Source organism: Bos indicus, chromosome 7, assembly GCF_029378745.1.
Source record: "Bos indicus isolate NIAB-ARS_2022 breed Sahiwal x Tharparkar chromosome 7, NIAB-ARS_B.indTharparkar_mat_pri_1.0, whole genome shotgun sequence".
NCBI classification, from domain to species: Eukaryota; Metazoa; Chordata; class Mammalia; order Artiodactyla; family Bovidae; genus Bos; species Bos indicus.
The window spans coordinates 46048882-46066389 of record NC_091766.1 but is presented as its reverse complement, the minus strand read 5'-3'; the positions used below and the strand labels follow the sequence as shown (position 1 = coordinate 46066389).

Here is a 17508-nt window from a genome sequence, read left to right as displayed (position 1 = left end):
AGTTATTTAACCTCAATATGCCAGTTTAGGCTCCTGTGTGAAATGGAAATAATAATGGTACTTTTCTGAGCTCTGGTCCCCTCCTGCCAGGGAATACCCCAGCCACAGCTGTCCATAGCATGACACATACATTGTAAACCCCTATCGAATGTTACACTATGGGAAGGAGGCTCATCTAAGGTTCTATTTTCACAGAACTTAGAATACCTTATGATCTAAACTATCTAAACTCTGGAAATGATCAGTATAATAGTAGTGTATTATTATGTAGTCAGCTGTCATGTCTGAATTTAAGGGATCTTTGAGAAACAGCCTTTCGAAAATTTCATGTAAATTACACGTTGTCTCTTTTCTACATGTGTCCTAAACTAGACCATAATCAACTATGGGCAACAACAGTACTCAATATGTCTTTCAGCTTTCACTAAACCTAGCAGAAGGCCAAGAACATTTTAAGGCTCAGTTAATGCATGCTGATTAACATCTGCCTTACCCAGAAACAACTTCTTAAACCACTTCAGATCCTTTCAGTGAAATTAGAGGTCACAAACACCATAGTATCCGACTCTTTATTTTCCCATCAGCTGCTACTTGTAAGGTCACACCTATTGATCCTAACTATTCTTTCCATAGAAGAACATTTTCCTGCTTACTGATTCTGGAAGAGAAAAGACAAATGAACAGAAAATCAACTTCCTTAGATGTATACAAGAAATCAACAGTTTTCTAAATCTACAATCTGAAAGTCTTTTTTCTGCCTAAGTAAGCATACTGTCACTCTGTTCATGACTCCACCAGAATACATCTTCACATGTCAAACTGGATTAGTCCCTTAAAATGTTCAAGTAGTAAAAACAAGAATGGTGAATTCTACTGAATATGTTTGCATTTGCTTATTATAGGACTAGTTAAAACATCAGTTTATAATTTTTTTTACACATTCAACAGTTCAGCAAACACATGATTCTTTCAATCTGACTAAAGTTGTAAGTCAACACTGGAGAAAATACATGAAATGGCAGCATTAGTCTCTGAAATGAAGGATTGAGATTCTTCCCAACTGTCCTTTGAGTCTATCACTACTCCGCATGTTCCTGCTCTTGTCCCGGAATCAGCCACCGAATACTCTCAGTTCGAATGGTAGCGTACATAATAAAACTGATTAAAAAGAATAAGGAAAATACAAGCAACCAGTCCACACTTTTTATCAGAGTGCTGGGAAGAGGGCCTATTTGGTCAGCTTGAGTTACCACCACATTTTTCTTGGCTTCTATACCTGAAAGAGAAATCAGTTTTGTTTCAAACGAGATAGAAAACATTCCCACTACAGATTTTTCTTAAGTATTCTGCATGGCATGCAAAATGATATGTGGTCTTAAACAGCACAGCTTGTAAACCTGGGATGGCTTCACTTGCCTGTCAGTGTAATTTGTAACTTGCCCTTCTCTCCACCACATCAAAGGAGCAGGAATCCATTCAGCTGTTCAAAGCTAAAACACTAGAATTTCAGTGAACTCACCAGAAAGGTCTATGTCGGTGCATTGTCTGAGGTGTCTTTTGTTCTCTTTCAAGACCAAAGTTCAACAACTTAGTAAAGCTATTCTCAGGAGTCTACAGAATGTTGTCACAGGGTGAGTAATGCTAAATTCAAAATGTTTTAAAATAATTTACTGAAGGAATTGTTAGAGCAACTAACCAACAGTGGGAGCAGTGATTACCAAAGTGATTACATAGATTTCACTTGTGTTCTAAGTTTTGTGAGAGCACTGAACAAATTGGCTCCCCTTCTCCATATCAGTCTAAACAACAAGCAGGGATCCTTTACAAGACTTGGAATAACTCAATACCTGGTAGGTAGTTACTCCCATAAAGTAATTCAGCTCTTCGTTCTTCTGTGTTAGATCTAAGTAATTACATACAGCTAAGAATATATGGAAGGTATGTTATAATTTTTATTTACTTCCAATGAATATATTTCAGGAAAAAGTGGGTGCTCATAACTGAGGCATTAAAGCTTTTGAGGAATGAACTTTTCCAATGAAGGAAATTTCATCAGTATTCAGTGCTCAGACTTCTAAAGGATAAAAACAAGGGCCTGTGTTTCAGCAAATATTAAGGAATTAAAATAGCATCAACAATGGCCACCCACTCCAGTATTCTTGCCTGGAAAATCCCATGGATGGAGGAGCCTGGTGGGCTGCAGTCCATGGGGTCGCAAAGAGTCGGACACGACTGAGCGACTTCACTTTCACTTTTCTCTTTCATGCATTGGAGGAGGAAATGGCAACCCACTCCAGTGTTCTTGCCTGGAGAATCCCAGGGACCGGGGAGCCTGGTGGGCTACCATCTATGGGGTCGCACAGAGTCAGACACGACTGAAGTGACTTAGCACACATAAATTAATAAATAGAACTCCATACAACAACAAAAATGAAAAAAGCACAACCATGCACAACAATGCAGATGAATCCCACCAGATTTTTACTCACCAGACGTAATGGTGAGTAAAACCAGTCAGACATATAAGAATCCATACTGTATGTCTGCATTAATATGAAGATCAAAAACAAGGAATGCTATACTGTGATAGTAGGAGTGAAGACGGTGCTTATCCTTGGGGGGAACAGGAGTGATAGTGCAGAAAGGGGGCTGGTAAGGCTCTCTTTCTGAATCTGAGCACTGGTTACTCAAGGTGTTCGCTTTGTTTTGAAAATTCATCAGGAGTCACAGGCACTAGTGACTGCTGCTGCTGCTGCTAAGTCACCTCAGTCGTGTCTGACTCTGTGTGACCCCATAGACGGCAGCCACCAGGCTCCCCCATCCCTGGGATTCTCCAGGCAAGAACATTAGAGTGGGTTGCCATTTCCTTCTCCAACGCAGGAAAGTGAAAAGTGAAAGTGAAGTCGCTCAGTCGTGTCCGACTCTGAGCAACCCCATGGACTGCAGCCTACCAGGCTCCTCCATCCATGGGATTTTCCAGGCAAGAGTACGGGAGTGGGGTGCCATTGCCTTCTCCGACTGATGCATATTTCTGTGTAAATATTACGCTTGAATGAATAATGTATATAAAAATGTATCTATAGGTGTATGGCATGTGAATGTTATCTCAATAAAGCTGTTACATTTTTTCAAAGCTATCTATAATCATATGGTTTTTCCTGTGGTCATGTATGGATGTGAGAGTTGGACTGTGAAGAAGGCTGATCGCCGAAGAATTGAGGCTTTTGAACTGTGGTGTTAGAGAAGACTCTTGAGAGTCCCTTGGACTGCAAGGAGATCCAACCAGTGCATTCTGAAGGAGATCAGCCCTGAGATTTCTTTGGAAGGAATGATGCTAAAGCTGAAACTCCAGTACTTTGGCCACCTCATGTGAAGAGTTGACTCATTGGAAAAGACTCTGATGCTGGGAGGGATTGGGGGCAGGAGGAGAAGGGGATGACAGAGGATGAGATGGCTGGATGGTGTCACTGACTCGATGGACATGAGTCTGAGTGAACTCCGGGAGTTGGTGATGGACAGGGAGGCCTGGCGTGCTGCGATTCATGGGGTCGCAAAGAGTTGGACACGACTGAGCGACTGAACTGAACTGAACTGAGTATTACCTAATCATGTTAAGCTTGCCACTGATTGACAGACATTTAACAGGACCACAACATTTCATCAGAAAAAAAGTTTCACATCCCAAAGCCAATCTTGAACCCTTCACTTAAGGGTAATAGCTGATCAAAAGTCACAGAAGGCATATTCCTCCAGCAATAAAATGTCGTCTTCTACAGCATATTATTTCTACATACCTGTCTGGTTAAAAATGAAGATTTTCAGCGTTTCCAATGTTCGGTCTGTATGATTAAATCTAGCCATCGGTTTAGCCCCTTGAAACAATAAGATGTTAGGAACAGCCACGGTGCCAAACCTTGTAGAAAGGCTACAAGAGAGAAAACCTGAATTAATAGTGGGCTTCCCCACACAATTACGATATCAGAACGGATGGAAAGACATGAGAAAGGACCAGTTTCCTGTGACCTGTGGAGGCTTCTGACACTGAAATAATAGGCTGTGGCTGTTTCTGACTGCCTTCCTCATGGGTCATGGTTGGGGGCATTCCCGTTCTGCTCTCTGACTTGCTTTCTATTACAACGTGGAGCTGCCCCTGACACAATTATTCTACTACTTTTGTTCCTAAGAGCCAAAACAGATCAGACCAGAAAATTCTAATGCATGGACAAAGCACGCTGTGTCAGTTTACTTGACAGAAGAAACTTCAAACTCTCCAGAATGCTCATTTCTATCCCTCATAAAAGGTTCAACTTATGAAAAAAAAAAAAAAAAAAAGGTTCAACTTATGGATAAGCAGTTAGGTTGGTGAGTCGGTGCAAAGGAATTTACAATCTAACAAACACACCAGGAAGCTCACAATTAAGGCTGGACAATTCGGAAGTAACATGACCTGAGCAGAACTGTTTCAGCTTTTACAGAATACTGAGCAGTGGTATAAGTCAAAATGCTCTGGGTTCAAGCCTGAGTTCTAACACTGAATCAGCTGTGTGACCTTTGGGCAGATTATTTAACCTTTCTAAGCCTCAGTTACCCCCACTAATAAAATGGTAATATTGGATAATCAGGATTTTTTCTTTTGTAAATATGCTGTAACATAAATATTAACGTATGAGGCAAATACATGTCCCACAATACAATAAGACAGAGTATCCTCTATTCTCCATAACTGAGGCACCATACCAGGCACTGAGAAGGCAGAAATGAAGAAGCAACCAAAGGGATGATAAAAGCCCGCAGGGAACTGAGGATAGCGTGGAGGCTGGTGTCAGATCCATAAGCAAAGAGTGCTAAGCAGGTGCTGGGAGCTAGCCCTGCTGACTAGGGGGCCAGTGCAGGGCCTGGTCAAAGCTGGACAGTGACTTCAAATGTCCTTCCAGTCAGTCTGTAACCTTGGGCCAGGCCACTGAGATCTTTCCCTGAAGCCTTTGTGGGAAATACTAATTTGTGGGGCAGTTTCTTTCTTCATAAACAATTTCAGGTAAACATTATCCACACTGAAGTCAGGGCCTCATTTTCATCACCAACTTGACCATCTTCCAAACTTCCCAAATTTATTCACACACAACCGCTATGTGACCTAAGAAGTAGCATCTGACTTACAGCAGGAGAGGAGGACATGGTTTATTACCTCAGACACAGTCACAGGGAAAATATTTAACATCTTTGTAAGTTAAGTTCTTTGTAACTTATTTTACTGAACATTCAGAAAAGACAAAACCCCACTGAACACTGTGAAAGACTACAAAACACAGGCAAATGTATATCAAAGTCCTAAAATAATTCATCAAATTTATTGAATGTCTACCAAGAACATGCATTCAAGAATAAATGTAAGCAAAAAGAAAGAAGGAAGGACGCCAAGAAGGAAAGAAAAGAATTAAAAAAAAAAAAAAAAGGACTTCTCTGGTGGTACAGAGGATTAGAATCTGTCTGCCAATGCAGGGGACACAGGTTCGATCCCTGGTCTGGGAGGATACCACAGCCGGTAGCAATAAAGCCCATGCGCCACAACTACTGAGCCCGAGTACCGCAACTACTGAAGCCCGGGCGCCTCGAGCCAATGCTCCGAAATAAGAGAAACCATTGCAATGAGAAGCCCACACATGGCAACAAAAAGTAGTCCAGGCTCACCACAACTAGAGAAGGCTCACCACAACTAGAGAAAGCCCACGCACAGCAACAAAGACTCAGCGCAACCACAATAAATAAGAAGAATAAAAAAGAAAGAAAGAAATCCTTAGCAGACATAAAACAGGGGTGCCAAGAGTTAGGCTGCTAGGTTGGGGACCTACGCTGCAGGTGAAAGTCACACAGGAAGAACGTACTTAGGATACTAATTTTGCTAATTCAATCTGGCCAGGACCCTAACACATCCTCTGCCCCCTCCCCTGCCATCAGGCAGAGCCATCTTTAAATTCCACCAGGGAAAGAACTGTCTTTCTTCTTAAGGAGCCTCCAGAAAGCCTCCCTCAGGAATGTGCCAATCCTCACTGCTCACACTGTCTTTCCTTCCCTCAATTCCATTTCAAAGCTCAAGTTCAAGCCGGCCTCCTCTGCTCCTAACTTAACTGATTACGACCCCCAAGTAACTATAACCATCGTCCAATGGGATGAGACATAAACCCCACTGAGGGAAGATACTAGGGGAAGATACCTGCTGTGCTGAGAGGCATCCAGTGCCAAAAAGTGAAGAGCTGGAAACGCCCGGGGCAGAGAATTAAAATGAGGAGCCAAACTGGCAGAAAATCGGCACCAAGGGGTGTAAAACAGGACTAGAGTGCAGTCACTACCGTTTGGGTTGAGAAAATCCATAAGGTCCTGTGGCAAAAGAAACAGAAAGTGTTACAGTCAGCAGTAAAGGATGGGTACTTCTTCTGGAAGGATACTCAAGGGCAGGAAGCACCACTGAGACCAGGGAGAGGAGGTGGGGGCAGAGACAGCAGGGAGACAGCAGTGTAGCACCTGGAGAACCTTCTGGGGTGGACCCATATGGATCCACGGACCAACAGAAAAGCAGCATCAAATGACGCATCACCAACTTTCCTCCAAGGTTTTCCTTTTTTTTTTTTATATTAATAAAGGTAGTAATTCATTTACAATGTTGTGTTAATTTCTGCTGTACAGCAAAGTGATTCAGTTATCCATACATATATTCTTTTTCATATTCTTTTCCATTGTGGTTTATCACAGGATATTGAACATAATAACTCCCTATGCTCCCTACGTAGGACCTTGTTGTTTATCCATCTTCTATGTAATAGTCTGTCCACCCTGTATCTGTTAATCCCACATTCCCAGTCCATTCCTTCCCACTGCCTCCCCTTGGCACCACAGGTGTGTTCTCTGTCTGTGAGCCTGTTTCTGTTTTGTAGACAGGTTCATTTGTGTTGTGTTTTAGATTCCATTTTTTTTTTAAATTAATTTTATTTTATTTTTAAACCTTACATAATTGTATTAGTTTTGCCAAATATCAAAATGAATCCATTTTAAGTGATATCATATGGTATTTGTCTTTGTCCTTCACTTAGTATGATAATCTCTAGTTCCATCCACGTTGCTGCGAATGACATTATTTTTCTCCTTTTATGACTGATTAATATTCCAGCGTGTGTGTGTGCGCGCACGCGCGTGCGCATACCACACCTTCTTTATCCACTCACCTGTCAATGGACATTTCGGCTGTTTCCGCATCTTGGCTATTGTGAATAGTGCTGCTATAAACACAAAGGTGCACGTCTCTTTTGTTTGTTTTTGGTCACACAATGTGGCACGTGGGATCTTAGTTCCCCAACCAGGGATCAAATACACACCCCCTGCTGTGGAAGCACAAAGTCTTACCACTGGACTGCCAGGGAAGGCCAGCATATGTCTTTCTGAGTTGTGGTTCTGTCTGAATATATGCCCAGGAGTGGGACTGCTGGATCATATGGCAACTCTAATTTTAATCTGATGAGGAACCTCCATACTGTTTTCTAGAGCAGCTGCACCAACTTACATTCCCACTAACAGTGGAGGAGGGTTCCTCCTCTAAGCTTTCTTAATATGACTATAGAGCAATTTTAATATTTTTCATAATTCTTAATTATACACTAAGTACTCACAGGGTACAAGCTAATGTCCCAACCTTAGAACTGTGCATCTCACACAATCTAACAGAATCATTAAAGCACTGTGGTCTCAGGCCCAAGCTATAATCTCAGCAGTCAGCTCCATGTATTTGGCCAGAGGTTAGTTCAGTTTGAGGGTGCATCATCCCTGCCACCACGCTAACTCTGACCACTCAAAGTGCTTTCTCCTGTTTATGTATGGAACAGTCCGAGACAGTCCACACAGCTGAGGCACAGCATTCACCACGCACCACGCAGGGGTGTGACACCTGCCTTGGAGGGGTGCTCAACGTACTGTACGCACCCTAATTTAAAATAAGCAATTGCATGGAACTTCCCTGGTGGTCCAGTGGCTAAGACTCTGTGGTCGCAAGGCAGGGGACACAGGTTCGACTCCAGGTCAGGGAACTAGATCCCACACGCCGCAACTAAAAGTTCACATGCTGCAACTGACGATCCTGCAACGAGGACTGAAGGCCCCTCGTGCTGCAACCAATGCGCAGTGCAGCCAAATAAATAACTATTTTTAAAATAATAATAAAATAAGCAACCACAGTTCTCACAGCTAGGATTCTTTTCTTATATAAGCAGCCTGAATCCATTCTGCTCTCTGGCTTTAACAATCTTACAGAAAACATTAGTCAGAATCCTGGCATTCTCTTTAGAATCACCATTTATCCAACTAGCTGGAAAGCATGGCTGCCCTGGACGAATGTGTCAGCTCCCAGTCCAGAGTAAACACTAGGTTCATACTCTCTGGAGGGAAAAAAAAACTTTCCATCAATATAACAAACTTCTCAGGGACATGACTGGTCCAAACAATGCTAAATTACAATTCTAGTAATTCAGACATATCATTTTTATGTCTCCATAACAAGTACCTCACTGAGAAGAAAAGTGCTATGATTCTGATACCAAGCACCTCCCTGTCCACTGGGATTTTTATCATGAGGCTTGGCGGTGAGATTACCCCAAGGATGACTAGGTTTAGGCCACCTAAAAAGCACAGTCAACACTAGTCATATCTCCTCCTTTCCCTACATACATCCAAAAAGTCAGGTGAATTTTCACCAGTGCAGCCACTAAATGCTATCCCACTGGCAACATGGTGAAGATTATGACTCTGCATGTGAAAGATGACAGAGGATTAAATCATAAAATCAATGTGCAGAAAAGGAGAAAAGTACTAAATAATTTTTTCCTACCTGTGACATATTTAAAATTTTCAGAGTGAAATTTTCTAATCCTGTCACATTTCTCTCCTCACAGTTGACCTTCGGGGATTTCAGACTTTCGGTGGTGTTGGCGTCCTCAGTTGGGGTGGGGTCGGATTCTGCCACGTCAGGCTCAGTGTAGTACTCCTCTTCTCTCTCCGAGAATCTTGCTCCAGCTCTGTCCAGGGAGAAGAGGCTCTCCCGGAGGTTGCACCTCGAGCCCTCCTCCCCTCCGGCCCCACAGGTGCCGCTGCTGGACTCTGGGCTCAGCTTGTCCTCGACTCCCCCAGGAATGACCGACAACATCACCATGTGGTTGCCGTCAGCATCCAGCCCCAGCACTGCCTCCGTCTCTTCTGCAGACGGGTCCTGGCCCACTGGGTCAGGGGAAGGCACCTCCTCATTCATGTACACAGCCCCCACCTGGAATGGGTAAGCAGGCTGCTCCTCTGACCATAAGTGACTTCTTTTCTCTGCAACTAAAACATGCCAGCATGTTCTCAGGCATATTTGACTTCAAAATAAATGAATCCCAAAGAATCACAGTTCTCAAATATGAAAAATTTCCCCTCCAGAGTAAAAAGTTACATTCCCGTTAAACCATTAGAGAGCCACCCATCATTCTCCAGGTCATGAAGAAGATCACAAGGGGGTACTAGATTAATGAATGCCCAGAAGTGGACAAGAGCACAGCTTCACATGAAACCTGCAGCTTGCCATGTGGACTACAAGCAAAAACATTCCACTTCAGACATCCAGTTAGGAAAATACAATACAAACACTTTAACAATTTAATTTGTTTGATGAGACTATCCAAGAAAATAATGATGGTTTTATGGAAGATTCTCCAGTGGTCATGTACAGGTGTGAGAGTTGGACCGTAAGAAGGCAGAATGCCAAGAATTGATGCCTTTAATTGTGGTGCTGGAGAAGACTCCTGAAAGTCCCTTGGACAGGAAGGAGATCAAACCAGTCAGTCTTAAGGGAGATCAACCCTGAATATTCACTGGAAAGACTGATGCTAAAGCTGAAGCTCCAGTATTCTGGTCATCTGATGCACACAGATGACTCATTGGAAAAGTCCCTGATGCTGGGAAAGATTGAGGGCATAAGGAGAACAGGGTATCAGAGGATGAGATGGCCGGACGGCATCACAGATGCAATGGACGTGAACTTCAGCAAACTCCAGGAGGTAGTGAGGGACAGGGAGGCCTCACGTGCTGCAGTCCATGGGGTCGCAAAGAGTCAGACACAGCTGGGCAACTGAACAATGTAGAAGATTCTACTGTGGCAAAGCATCTTTGCATCCATTATATCAGCTCTGAGAGATGGATGGGATGAAGGTTACCAAGTCAACTTAATAGATGACTGAGCTGAAGTACAGAGGTTCAGCGTGAGGCGCAATGGCACAAAGCAGTAAGCAACAGGAGCGAAGTCTTGCAACTGCTGCTCCAGAGCGGGCCTTACCCTCCTGCAAGATACCTCAGAGGGCTGCCAGGCCACACTGCCTGAGGAACACCACTACAGCTAGCAGCAGCTCTTCCTGGGGTGGCCTCCACCACTGGCCTCTGCTTTCCTGCCTGCTGCCCTTGGGCTACAGCCCACAGGAGTGCTTAAAGATGTGCCCAGCAGAGCTGGCACAGCAGCCAGAAGAGGAGGCTTTCCTCTCACTCTGGAGCCACTAGATGGGGCTTGAGCCAAAGGTTTGGGTAAGTGAGGAGTCCGAGGCAGTCTCACACATCCATACAGCAAGCTCCACTCACCTCTGTAATAATGACTCCTGCCCTGCACCTCTCATGACCTCAAAAACAGCCGCCAGACTCTGGGTAAGGAATGAGTGCAGCTGCACCCGAACGAGTCCACCATATGGCTGGGGAGCCAGCAGCTGTGGAAGGAGTCCAGCATGCAAAAGAGCATGTCTACCAGAGTGTGAATGACCAATTGGCTTCAAAGCTGGGGAGGGGTCTGGGAGCTTCCTAAGGTATGCATGCTCGTATAATGTCTCAAAGAACATTTCCACAGATGTCTGCAGACTCATTCGGCAATTCAAAAACACTCTCCGGGAATTCATTTCAGGCTAAGTAGAAAAACAGAAACCAGATTTACTCTCCCTCCCGAAACAACCCCCAAAACAGCCAAATATGTGCAACAACAAGCTTCAAGAGACTGAGACAGGGAAGGACAGTGATCCCTGAAAACACAGGAAACAGACGAGAAGAACCCTACAACAGCTCCGGCTTACTGCCTGAGGGAGTTCCGGCCTTGACTCCCTCCTTGAGATGGAGAGTCCAGAAAGACTAAGAAAGCCAGAGTCTGCACAACAGAACCCTGGAGATGGGAGAGCTGCAGAAAGAGCCCTCTGGTCATCTGTGGAAGGGCCTCCTTGAGTGTATTGGTCAGCATATGCATGTAAGTAAACTACCCAAAACCAGGGAAAGAACCACAAAAGGATTAGAGATAACAATTACCCAATACCCACAGAGAGCTGGGAATAGGACCCATCCCCACCCACTACACTGGAAAACCTCCTAAGTCACAGAGCCCTGGGAAGAGTGCACAAAAGGGACTTGCTTTGGTGCGTGCATGTTGAGTTGTCAAGTTGTGGCCAACTCTTTTCGACCTCATGGACTGCAGTCCACCGGGTTCCTCTATCCATGGAATTTTCCAGGCAAGCATACTGGAGTGGTTGCCATTTCCTCCTTCAGGGGATCTTCCTGACCCAGGGATCGAACCCACATCTCCTGCACTGGCAGGAGGATTAGTAGGGCCCAATTAACCCTAAAGTAAATACAGCTCTGCTCTCATCTAGCAAACCTGAAAAGTGAGAATCAAAATGTGTTCAAATAACTGGATATTTGAACAAAGCTCAAGAATATTTATAAGAATACTAAAATACCTAGCATTCAACAAACTAAAAATTTACATCTGGCATCCAGTCGAAGATTACCAGGCGTGCAAAGAAGCAGGGAAATTCTCCTCATTATCCATAATGAGAATAATCAAACCTGACCCAGAACTTGCACGGTTGTCAGAATTATTAGACAAGGCTATTAAAACAGCAACAACTGCACTACATGTTTAAAAAGTAGATGCAGAGAACACAAGATATAAAAAAAAAAAACAACACAGATCAAAATGTAGGTCAAAACCACAATGAAATATCACCTCATACATGTTAGACTGGCTGTTATCAAAAAGACAAGAAATGACAAATGTTGACAAGGGTGTGGACAAAGGGGAGCCCTTATGCACTATCAACAGGAATGTAAATTGGTGTAGCCTCTATGGAAAACAGTATGGAGGTTCCTCAAAAAATAAAAAATAGAACTACCAGGTGATTCAGCAATTCCACTTCTGGGTATTTATCCAAAGAAAATAGAAACACTCACTCAAAAAGGTATATGCAGCCCATGTTCACTGCAGCGTTATTTACAAAAGCCAAGACAGGAAAGCCATCAATGGACGAATGGATAAAGAAAATGTGATATATACATCATACATACTAACATTAATATGTTAATATCACATTAATAATATATTAATGTGATATTATATATGTGTGTATATATATCACATTATTCAGCCATTTAAAAAAAGGAAATCTTGCCATTTGCAATAACATGGATGGATCTCCTTGAGGGCATTATGCTAAGTAAAATAAATCAGAGAAAAACAAATACTGTATGATCTTTCTTATATGTGGTATCTATCAGTGTATAAGCATACACAATTCTTTCTGAAAATCTAGCTCTGAAAAAGAAAAGAAAGAGCAAGTAGTTGTTATGGGCAGGTAGGGGGCTAAGGCGGAGAAGGCAATGGCACCCCACTCCAGTACTCTTGCTTGGAGAATCCCAGGGACGGGGGAGCCTGGTGCGCTGCCGTCTATGGGGTTGTACAGAGTCGGACACGACTGAAGCGACTTAGCAGCAGCAGCAGGGGACTAAGGGACAGGATTTGTTTTTTAGGACATACGATAAATTTAAGGACATAAAACTGATGGGAAAACAGGTAAGCAGGGAGAGATGACAGGTTAGATACAGCAGAGTACAGGGTTTGGGAAGCAAGGCAGGTCCTGACAGAAGTGGGTCAAGCACTATTTTGACTATGACCTAGGGAAGGGGTTGGGTGCCTGGACAGGGAGTTCTGCCAAGATGGTGGGGATGGCAGTCTTTCTGTAGCCCTGGGTTGATAAATATGTACTGCATGTATAATCAGAAGTCAAACTCAACATGATTACTGGATTGTTCTTAAGATGAGAGCAGGAGATGAAGCCAGAGAGGCTAAAAGTCTGGAGAAGAACAAAAGGTGGCAGACTGGGGAGCCAACCCCACTCTCAAATGCACCAGCTCTGTAGAGATCTGCTCTCCCGAACCTAACCAACATTCCAGGCCCCCTAGAGCACGTGAACTTCCTGATGTTCAAGCTGGTTTTAGAAAAGGCAGAGGAACCAGAGATCAAATTGCCAACATCCGCTGGATCGTGGAAAAAGCAAGAGAGTTCCAGAAAAACATCTATTTCTACTTTTTGACTATGCCAAAGCCTTTGACTGTGTGGATCACAATAAACTGTGGAAAATCCTGAAAGAGATGGAAATACCAGACCACCTAACCTGCCTCTTGAGAAACCTATATGTAGGTCAGGAGGCAACAATTAGAACTGGACATGGAACAACAGACTGGTTCCAAATAGGAAAAGGAGTACATCAAGGCTGTATATTGTCACCCTGCTTATTTAACTTATATGCAGAGTACATCATGAGAAACGCTGGACTGGAAGAAGCACAAGCTGGAATCAAGATTGCCGGGAGAAATATCAATAACCTCAGATATGCAGATGACACCACCCTTATGGCAGAAAGTGAAGAGGAACTCAAAAGCCTCTTGATGAAAGTGAAAGTGGAGAGTGAAAAAGTTGGCTTAAAGCTCAACATTCAGAAAACGAAGATCATGGCATCCGGTCCCACCACTTCATGGGAAATAGATGGGGAAACAGTGCTAACAGTGTCAGACTTGATTTTTTTGAGCTCCAAAATCACTGCAGATGGTGACTGCAGCCATGAAATTAAAAGACGCTTACTCCTTGGAAGGAAAGTTATGACCAACCTAGATAGCATATTCAAAAGCAGAGACATTACTTTGCCACAAAGGTCCGTCTAGTCAAGGCTATGGTTTTTCCAGTGGTCATGTATAGATGTGAGAGTTGGACCGTGAAGAAAGAGGAGCGCCGAAGAATTGAGGCTTTTGAACTGTGGTGTTGGAGAAGACTCTTGAGAGTCCCTTGGACTGCAAGGAGATCCAACCAGTCCATTCTGAAGGAGATCAGCCCTGGGATTTCTTTGGAAGGAATGATGCTAAAGCTGAAACTCCAGTACTTTGGCCACCTCATGTGAAGAGTTGACTCATTGGAAAAGACTCTGATGCTGGGAGGGATTGGGGACAGGAGGAGAAAGGGACGACAGAGGATGAGATGGCTGGATGGCATCACTGACTTGATGGACGTGAGTCTGGGTGAACTCTGGGAGTTGGTGATGGACAGGGAGACCTGGGGTGCTGCGATTCATGGGGTTGCAAAGAGTCGGACACGACTGAGCGACTGAACTGGACTGAACTGAAAACAAATGGAGAATGCCAATGTCCTGAAAGAATCTCCAGAGAAAAAAATCAGGGCACAAAATAGAATCTGGTGCTCTTGATCACCTTCATGTACAACTAGATAGATTTCCCTTATAGAAAATCAAAAGGAAGTCTGAGTGATGCAGAGAGTTAGAATTTTGAGTAAGAATAAGGGAAGACAGAAACTGTCATGGGACGTCTCTCCCCAAAGTCACCATCTGTTTTGGATTTGTTTTGAGTACTTTTTCTTTTCCTTTTCTCCTTTATGACCTTCAGGACATTGGAAATATCCAGTGAACTCTCCACCATCGATGTAACCCTATGGACTCTGCTGCTGTTGGCAGTATAGTTATACAATTTTTGTGATAGAGAAACAAGTTCTTTTGAATAAAAATAACAAATGATGCTCAAAACGTGCTAAGGATACTGCCTGGCATTTAATAAGTGTTTTCATTACTTTTCATAACTCAGCAAGCCGGCTGCCTTGCCTCTTTCCAGGACACTGTTGCAAAAGGAAAGACCTGCATACTTCTGATGCATGCACGCTAAGTCGCTTCAGTTGTGTCCTTCTCTTTGCGACCTCATGAACTGTAGCCCGTCAGGCTCCTCTGTCCATGGAATTCTCCAGGCAAGAATACTGGGGTAGATTGCCATTCCCTCCTCCAGGGGATCTTCCCCACCCAGGGATGAAAGCTGCATCTCTTCTGTCTCCTGCATTGGCAGGCATGTTCTTTAACACTAGCACCACCTGGGAAGCCCGCGTATTCCTGTTAAGTTCTGAATAACAAGCACGATCAAAGGGTTTGGACTTTAACAGCTGTGAGGAGTGGGGAGAAAGAGCAATGAGAGTAAGTCCCACCCATGCCTCCAGGTGGCTGCCTTCCCCCACGGAGGAGGGCCTGAGAGCATGATCTGGCAAGCAGCGGGTTACCCGGGGTGTCTGCTGTGTTGTTCCCATCTATCCTTCACACAGGCAACCTGAGCAAGAATGACCTTCTTAAGAAAGTGGTCTGCAGGGTGCAAAGTGAATCGCGGGCTTTGCAGTGAGAGATACAGGCTCTGCCAATTACCAGAAGCACAAATGTAGGCAGAGATGCTCACCTCTCTGAGCTCAGCATCTTCATCAGTAAAACAGGGATACTCAGAACGTATCTCGGTGGGAAGACAAAAGGAGAAAATGATAGAAAGTACCATGCACAGTTCCTGGCTCCTACTAAGGGCACGGTTGTTGTCGATCAGTCTCTAAGTCGTGTCCGACTCTGCGACACGGTACAGGTCGGCTACTCGTTATGATTATCATTAATAATAAAGTGCTCAGTACATGCGGGTACACCTCAGTAAGCGCTAATACACGGTCGGGGCATCCCGCCCCAGCGCCTCCCACCCCGGACCGTGAGCCGGGACCACCGGAGGAAAGAGGTCAGGACAACGTGGAGAGGGGCGCCGAGGGCGCCAGGGAGAGGCGAGGCGCGCAGATCGGGGCCTTCGCGCAGATAAAAGAGCGTCGCCCAGGTAGACCGCCTTGCCGGTCATTTCACGCACAGCCTCCCGCGCCGCCGCTCACGGCCCCAGCCTGTACTCACTCTCCTCGGCGCGGGCAGGAGACCCCAGCACCCACAGCAGAACCTGCCACCAGCCTAGGAGCCGCATGGCGGGGCGGGCACCGGCCCGTACACCCAGGCCGAAGGGCAACAGGCGCACAGCGACGCGACTCGCGCTCCCCGGCGGAGGAAGGCTGGGGGAGGAGAGGCCGGGAGCGCGGGCGCGGTCCCGCATCGCCATCTTGGCAGCTGGCAGCAGCCGAGGGCGCCATCTTGGAGTCGGGCGGCCGGCTCCGGCTCGGCTCTGGCTTGCGCCTTGGGGCTCCGGGCTGTTTTCCAAATTGCCTGACCCTGGTGCGGCCTGGCGCGCCCCTGCCCAGCACTTCCTTCTCGGGCCAGAAAGGCCCAGAAGCCTCCCGCTGGAGCGCTTATGGAGGTTCAGATCTCCAGGTATCCTTCCCAGGTTGCCAGATAAAACACAGGATGTCTATTTTAAAAATTCACATAAACAACGAATGATTTTTTTCACTGTAAGAGACCGACCACTGATAGGCTGCCCTAGTTTTGCTATAGTAAATTTTCTAGTGGGTCCAGAAGGATCTGGGACAATGGACAACATGGGTGGAAGAGCCCACATTTGTAAACTAGATCACTACAGTCATCTTTTGGAATAACAACCTGACACCCAACAGTGTAGTAGCAAAGATTTTCTTTTTTTCTCCCGTAACCTTGGGCTTCCCTGGTGGCTCAGGGATAAAGAATCCACCTGCCAATGCAGGATACTCCAGTTCCATCCCTGGTTCAGGGAGATCCCCTGGAGAAGGGAATGGCAACCCACTCCAGTATTCTTGACTAGGAATGCCTATGAACAGAGGAGCCAGGAGGGCTATAGTCATGGGATGGCAAAGAATAGGATAGACTTAGCAACTAACAACAACATATTGTCCTTACTGGATTTGAAGGTGCATGAAAAGCCAATGGGACAGAGGATTAAAAGAATTTAGGATTAATGAAAAGGAGGCTGATTTGGCTCATCCACATTCTCTTTCCTCTTTATTATGTCATATTCCCCTCTCTTTGTTTGTGTTTGGCTGTCTGTTTGGACACATGCACTTCCAGATGTTAGACTTGTTTTACAATAAATGCTACCTCTGATGACAACTCAATATATACAGCCAACAGGACAGAATGTATATTTGACTGTCTCACCACCAGGTGGCACATGCACTTATTTTCAGTGAGAGTTTAAAACATTCAGGTTTAAAACAGGTTTTACTTTCATTTCCTTCTAGGTAAAAAAAGTTGACATCATCTTCTTTGGCTGAACTATGTGCACCAACACCACACATCCTGGGGATTGTTTACACAAGAGGCTGATAATATTTGGAATTGTTGAGACTTCCCTTGTGGTCCTGTGGCTAAAACTCCAGGCTCCCAATGCAGGGAGCCCAGGTTCAATCCCTGATCAGGGAACTAC

At 44.8% G+C, this 17508-nt stretch overlaps 1 protein-coding gene across 2 annotated transcripts; it reads right to left on the bottom strand.

Annotated features, from left to right (window-relative positions):
* Positions 1-555: 555 nt before the first annotated feature.
* TXNDC15 (thioredoxin domain containing 15) lies at positions 556-16287 on the bottom strand. Of its 2 annotated transcripts, none has more exons than XM_019964942.2 (5): positions 16074-16287; positions 8870-9357; positions 6212-6375; positions 3795-3925; positions 556-1276 (listed from the first exon to the last, which is right to left on the bottom strand). In XM_019964942.2, the coding sequence occupies exons 1-5, from the start codon at positions 16270-16272 to the stop codon at positions 1080-1082; spliced, it is 1179 nt and encodes a 392-aa protein (XP_019820501.2). In that variant the 5' UTR covers positions 16273-16287; the 3' UTR covers positions 556-1079. The 2 variants fall into 2 exon arrangements, with proteins under 2 accessions (XP_019820501.2, XP_070649699.1); XM_070793598.1 differs by lacking the exon at positions 16074-16287 and adding an exon at positions 15592-15648.
* Positions 16288-17508: the final 1221 nt, after the last annotated feature.

Coding starts and splice junctions, on each gene's coding strand:
- TXNDC15 (XM_019964942.2), bottom strand. CDS start 16,272: ATGGCGATGCGGGACCGCGCCCGCGCTCCCGGCCTCTCCTCCCCCAGC. Junction 9,358..16,073: donor TCCTGCCCGCGCCGAGGAGA/GTGAGTACAGGC, acceptor GGCATGTTTTAG/TTGCAGAGAAAAGAAGTCAC. Junction 6,376..8,869: donor AAATTTTAAATATGTCACAG/GTAGGAAAAAAT, acceptor CTTTTGCCACAG/GACCTTATGGATTTTCTCAA.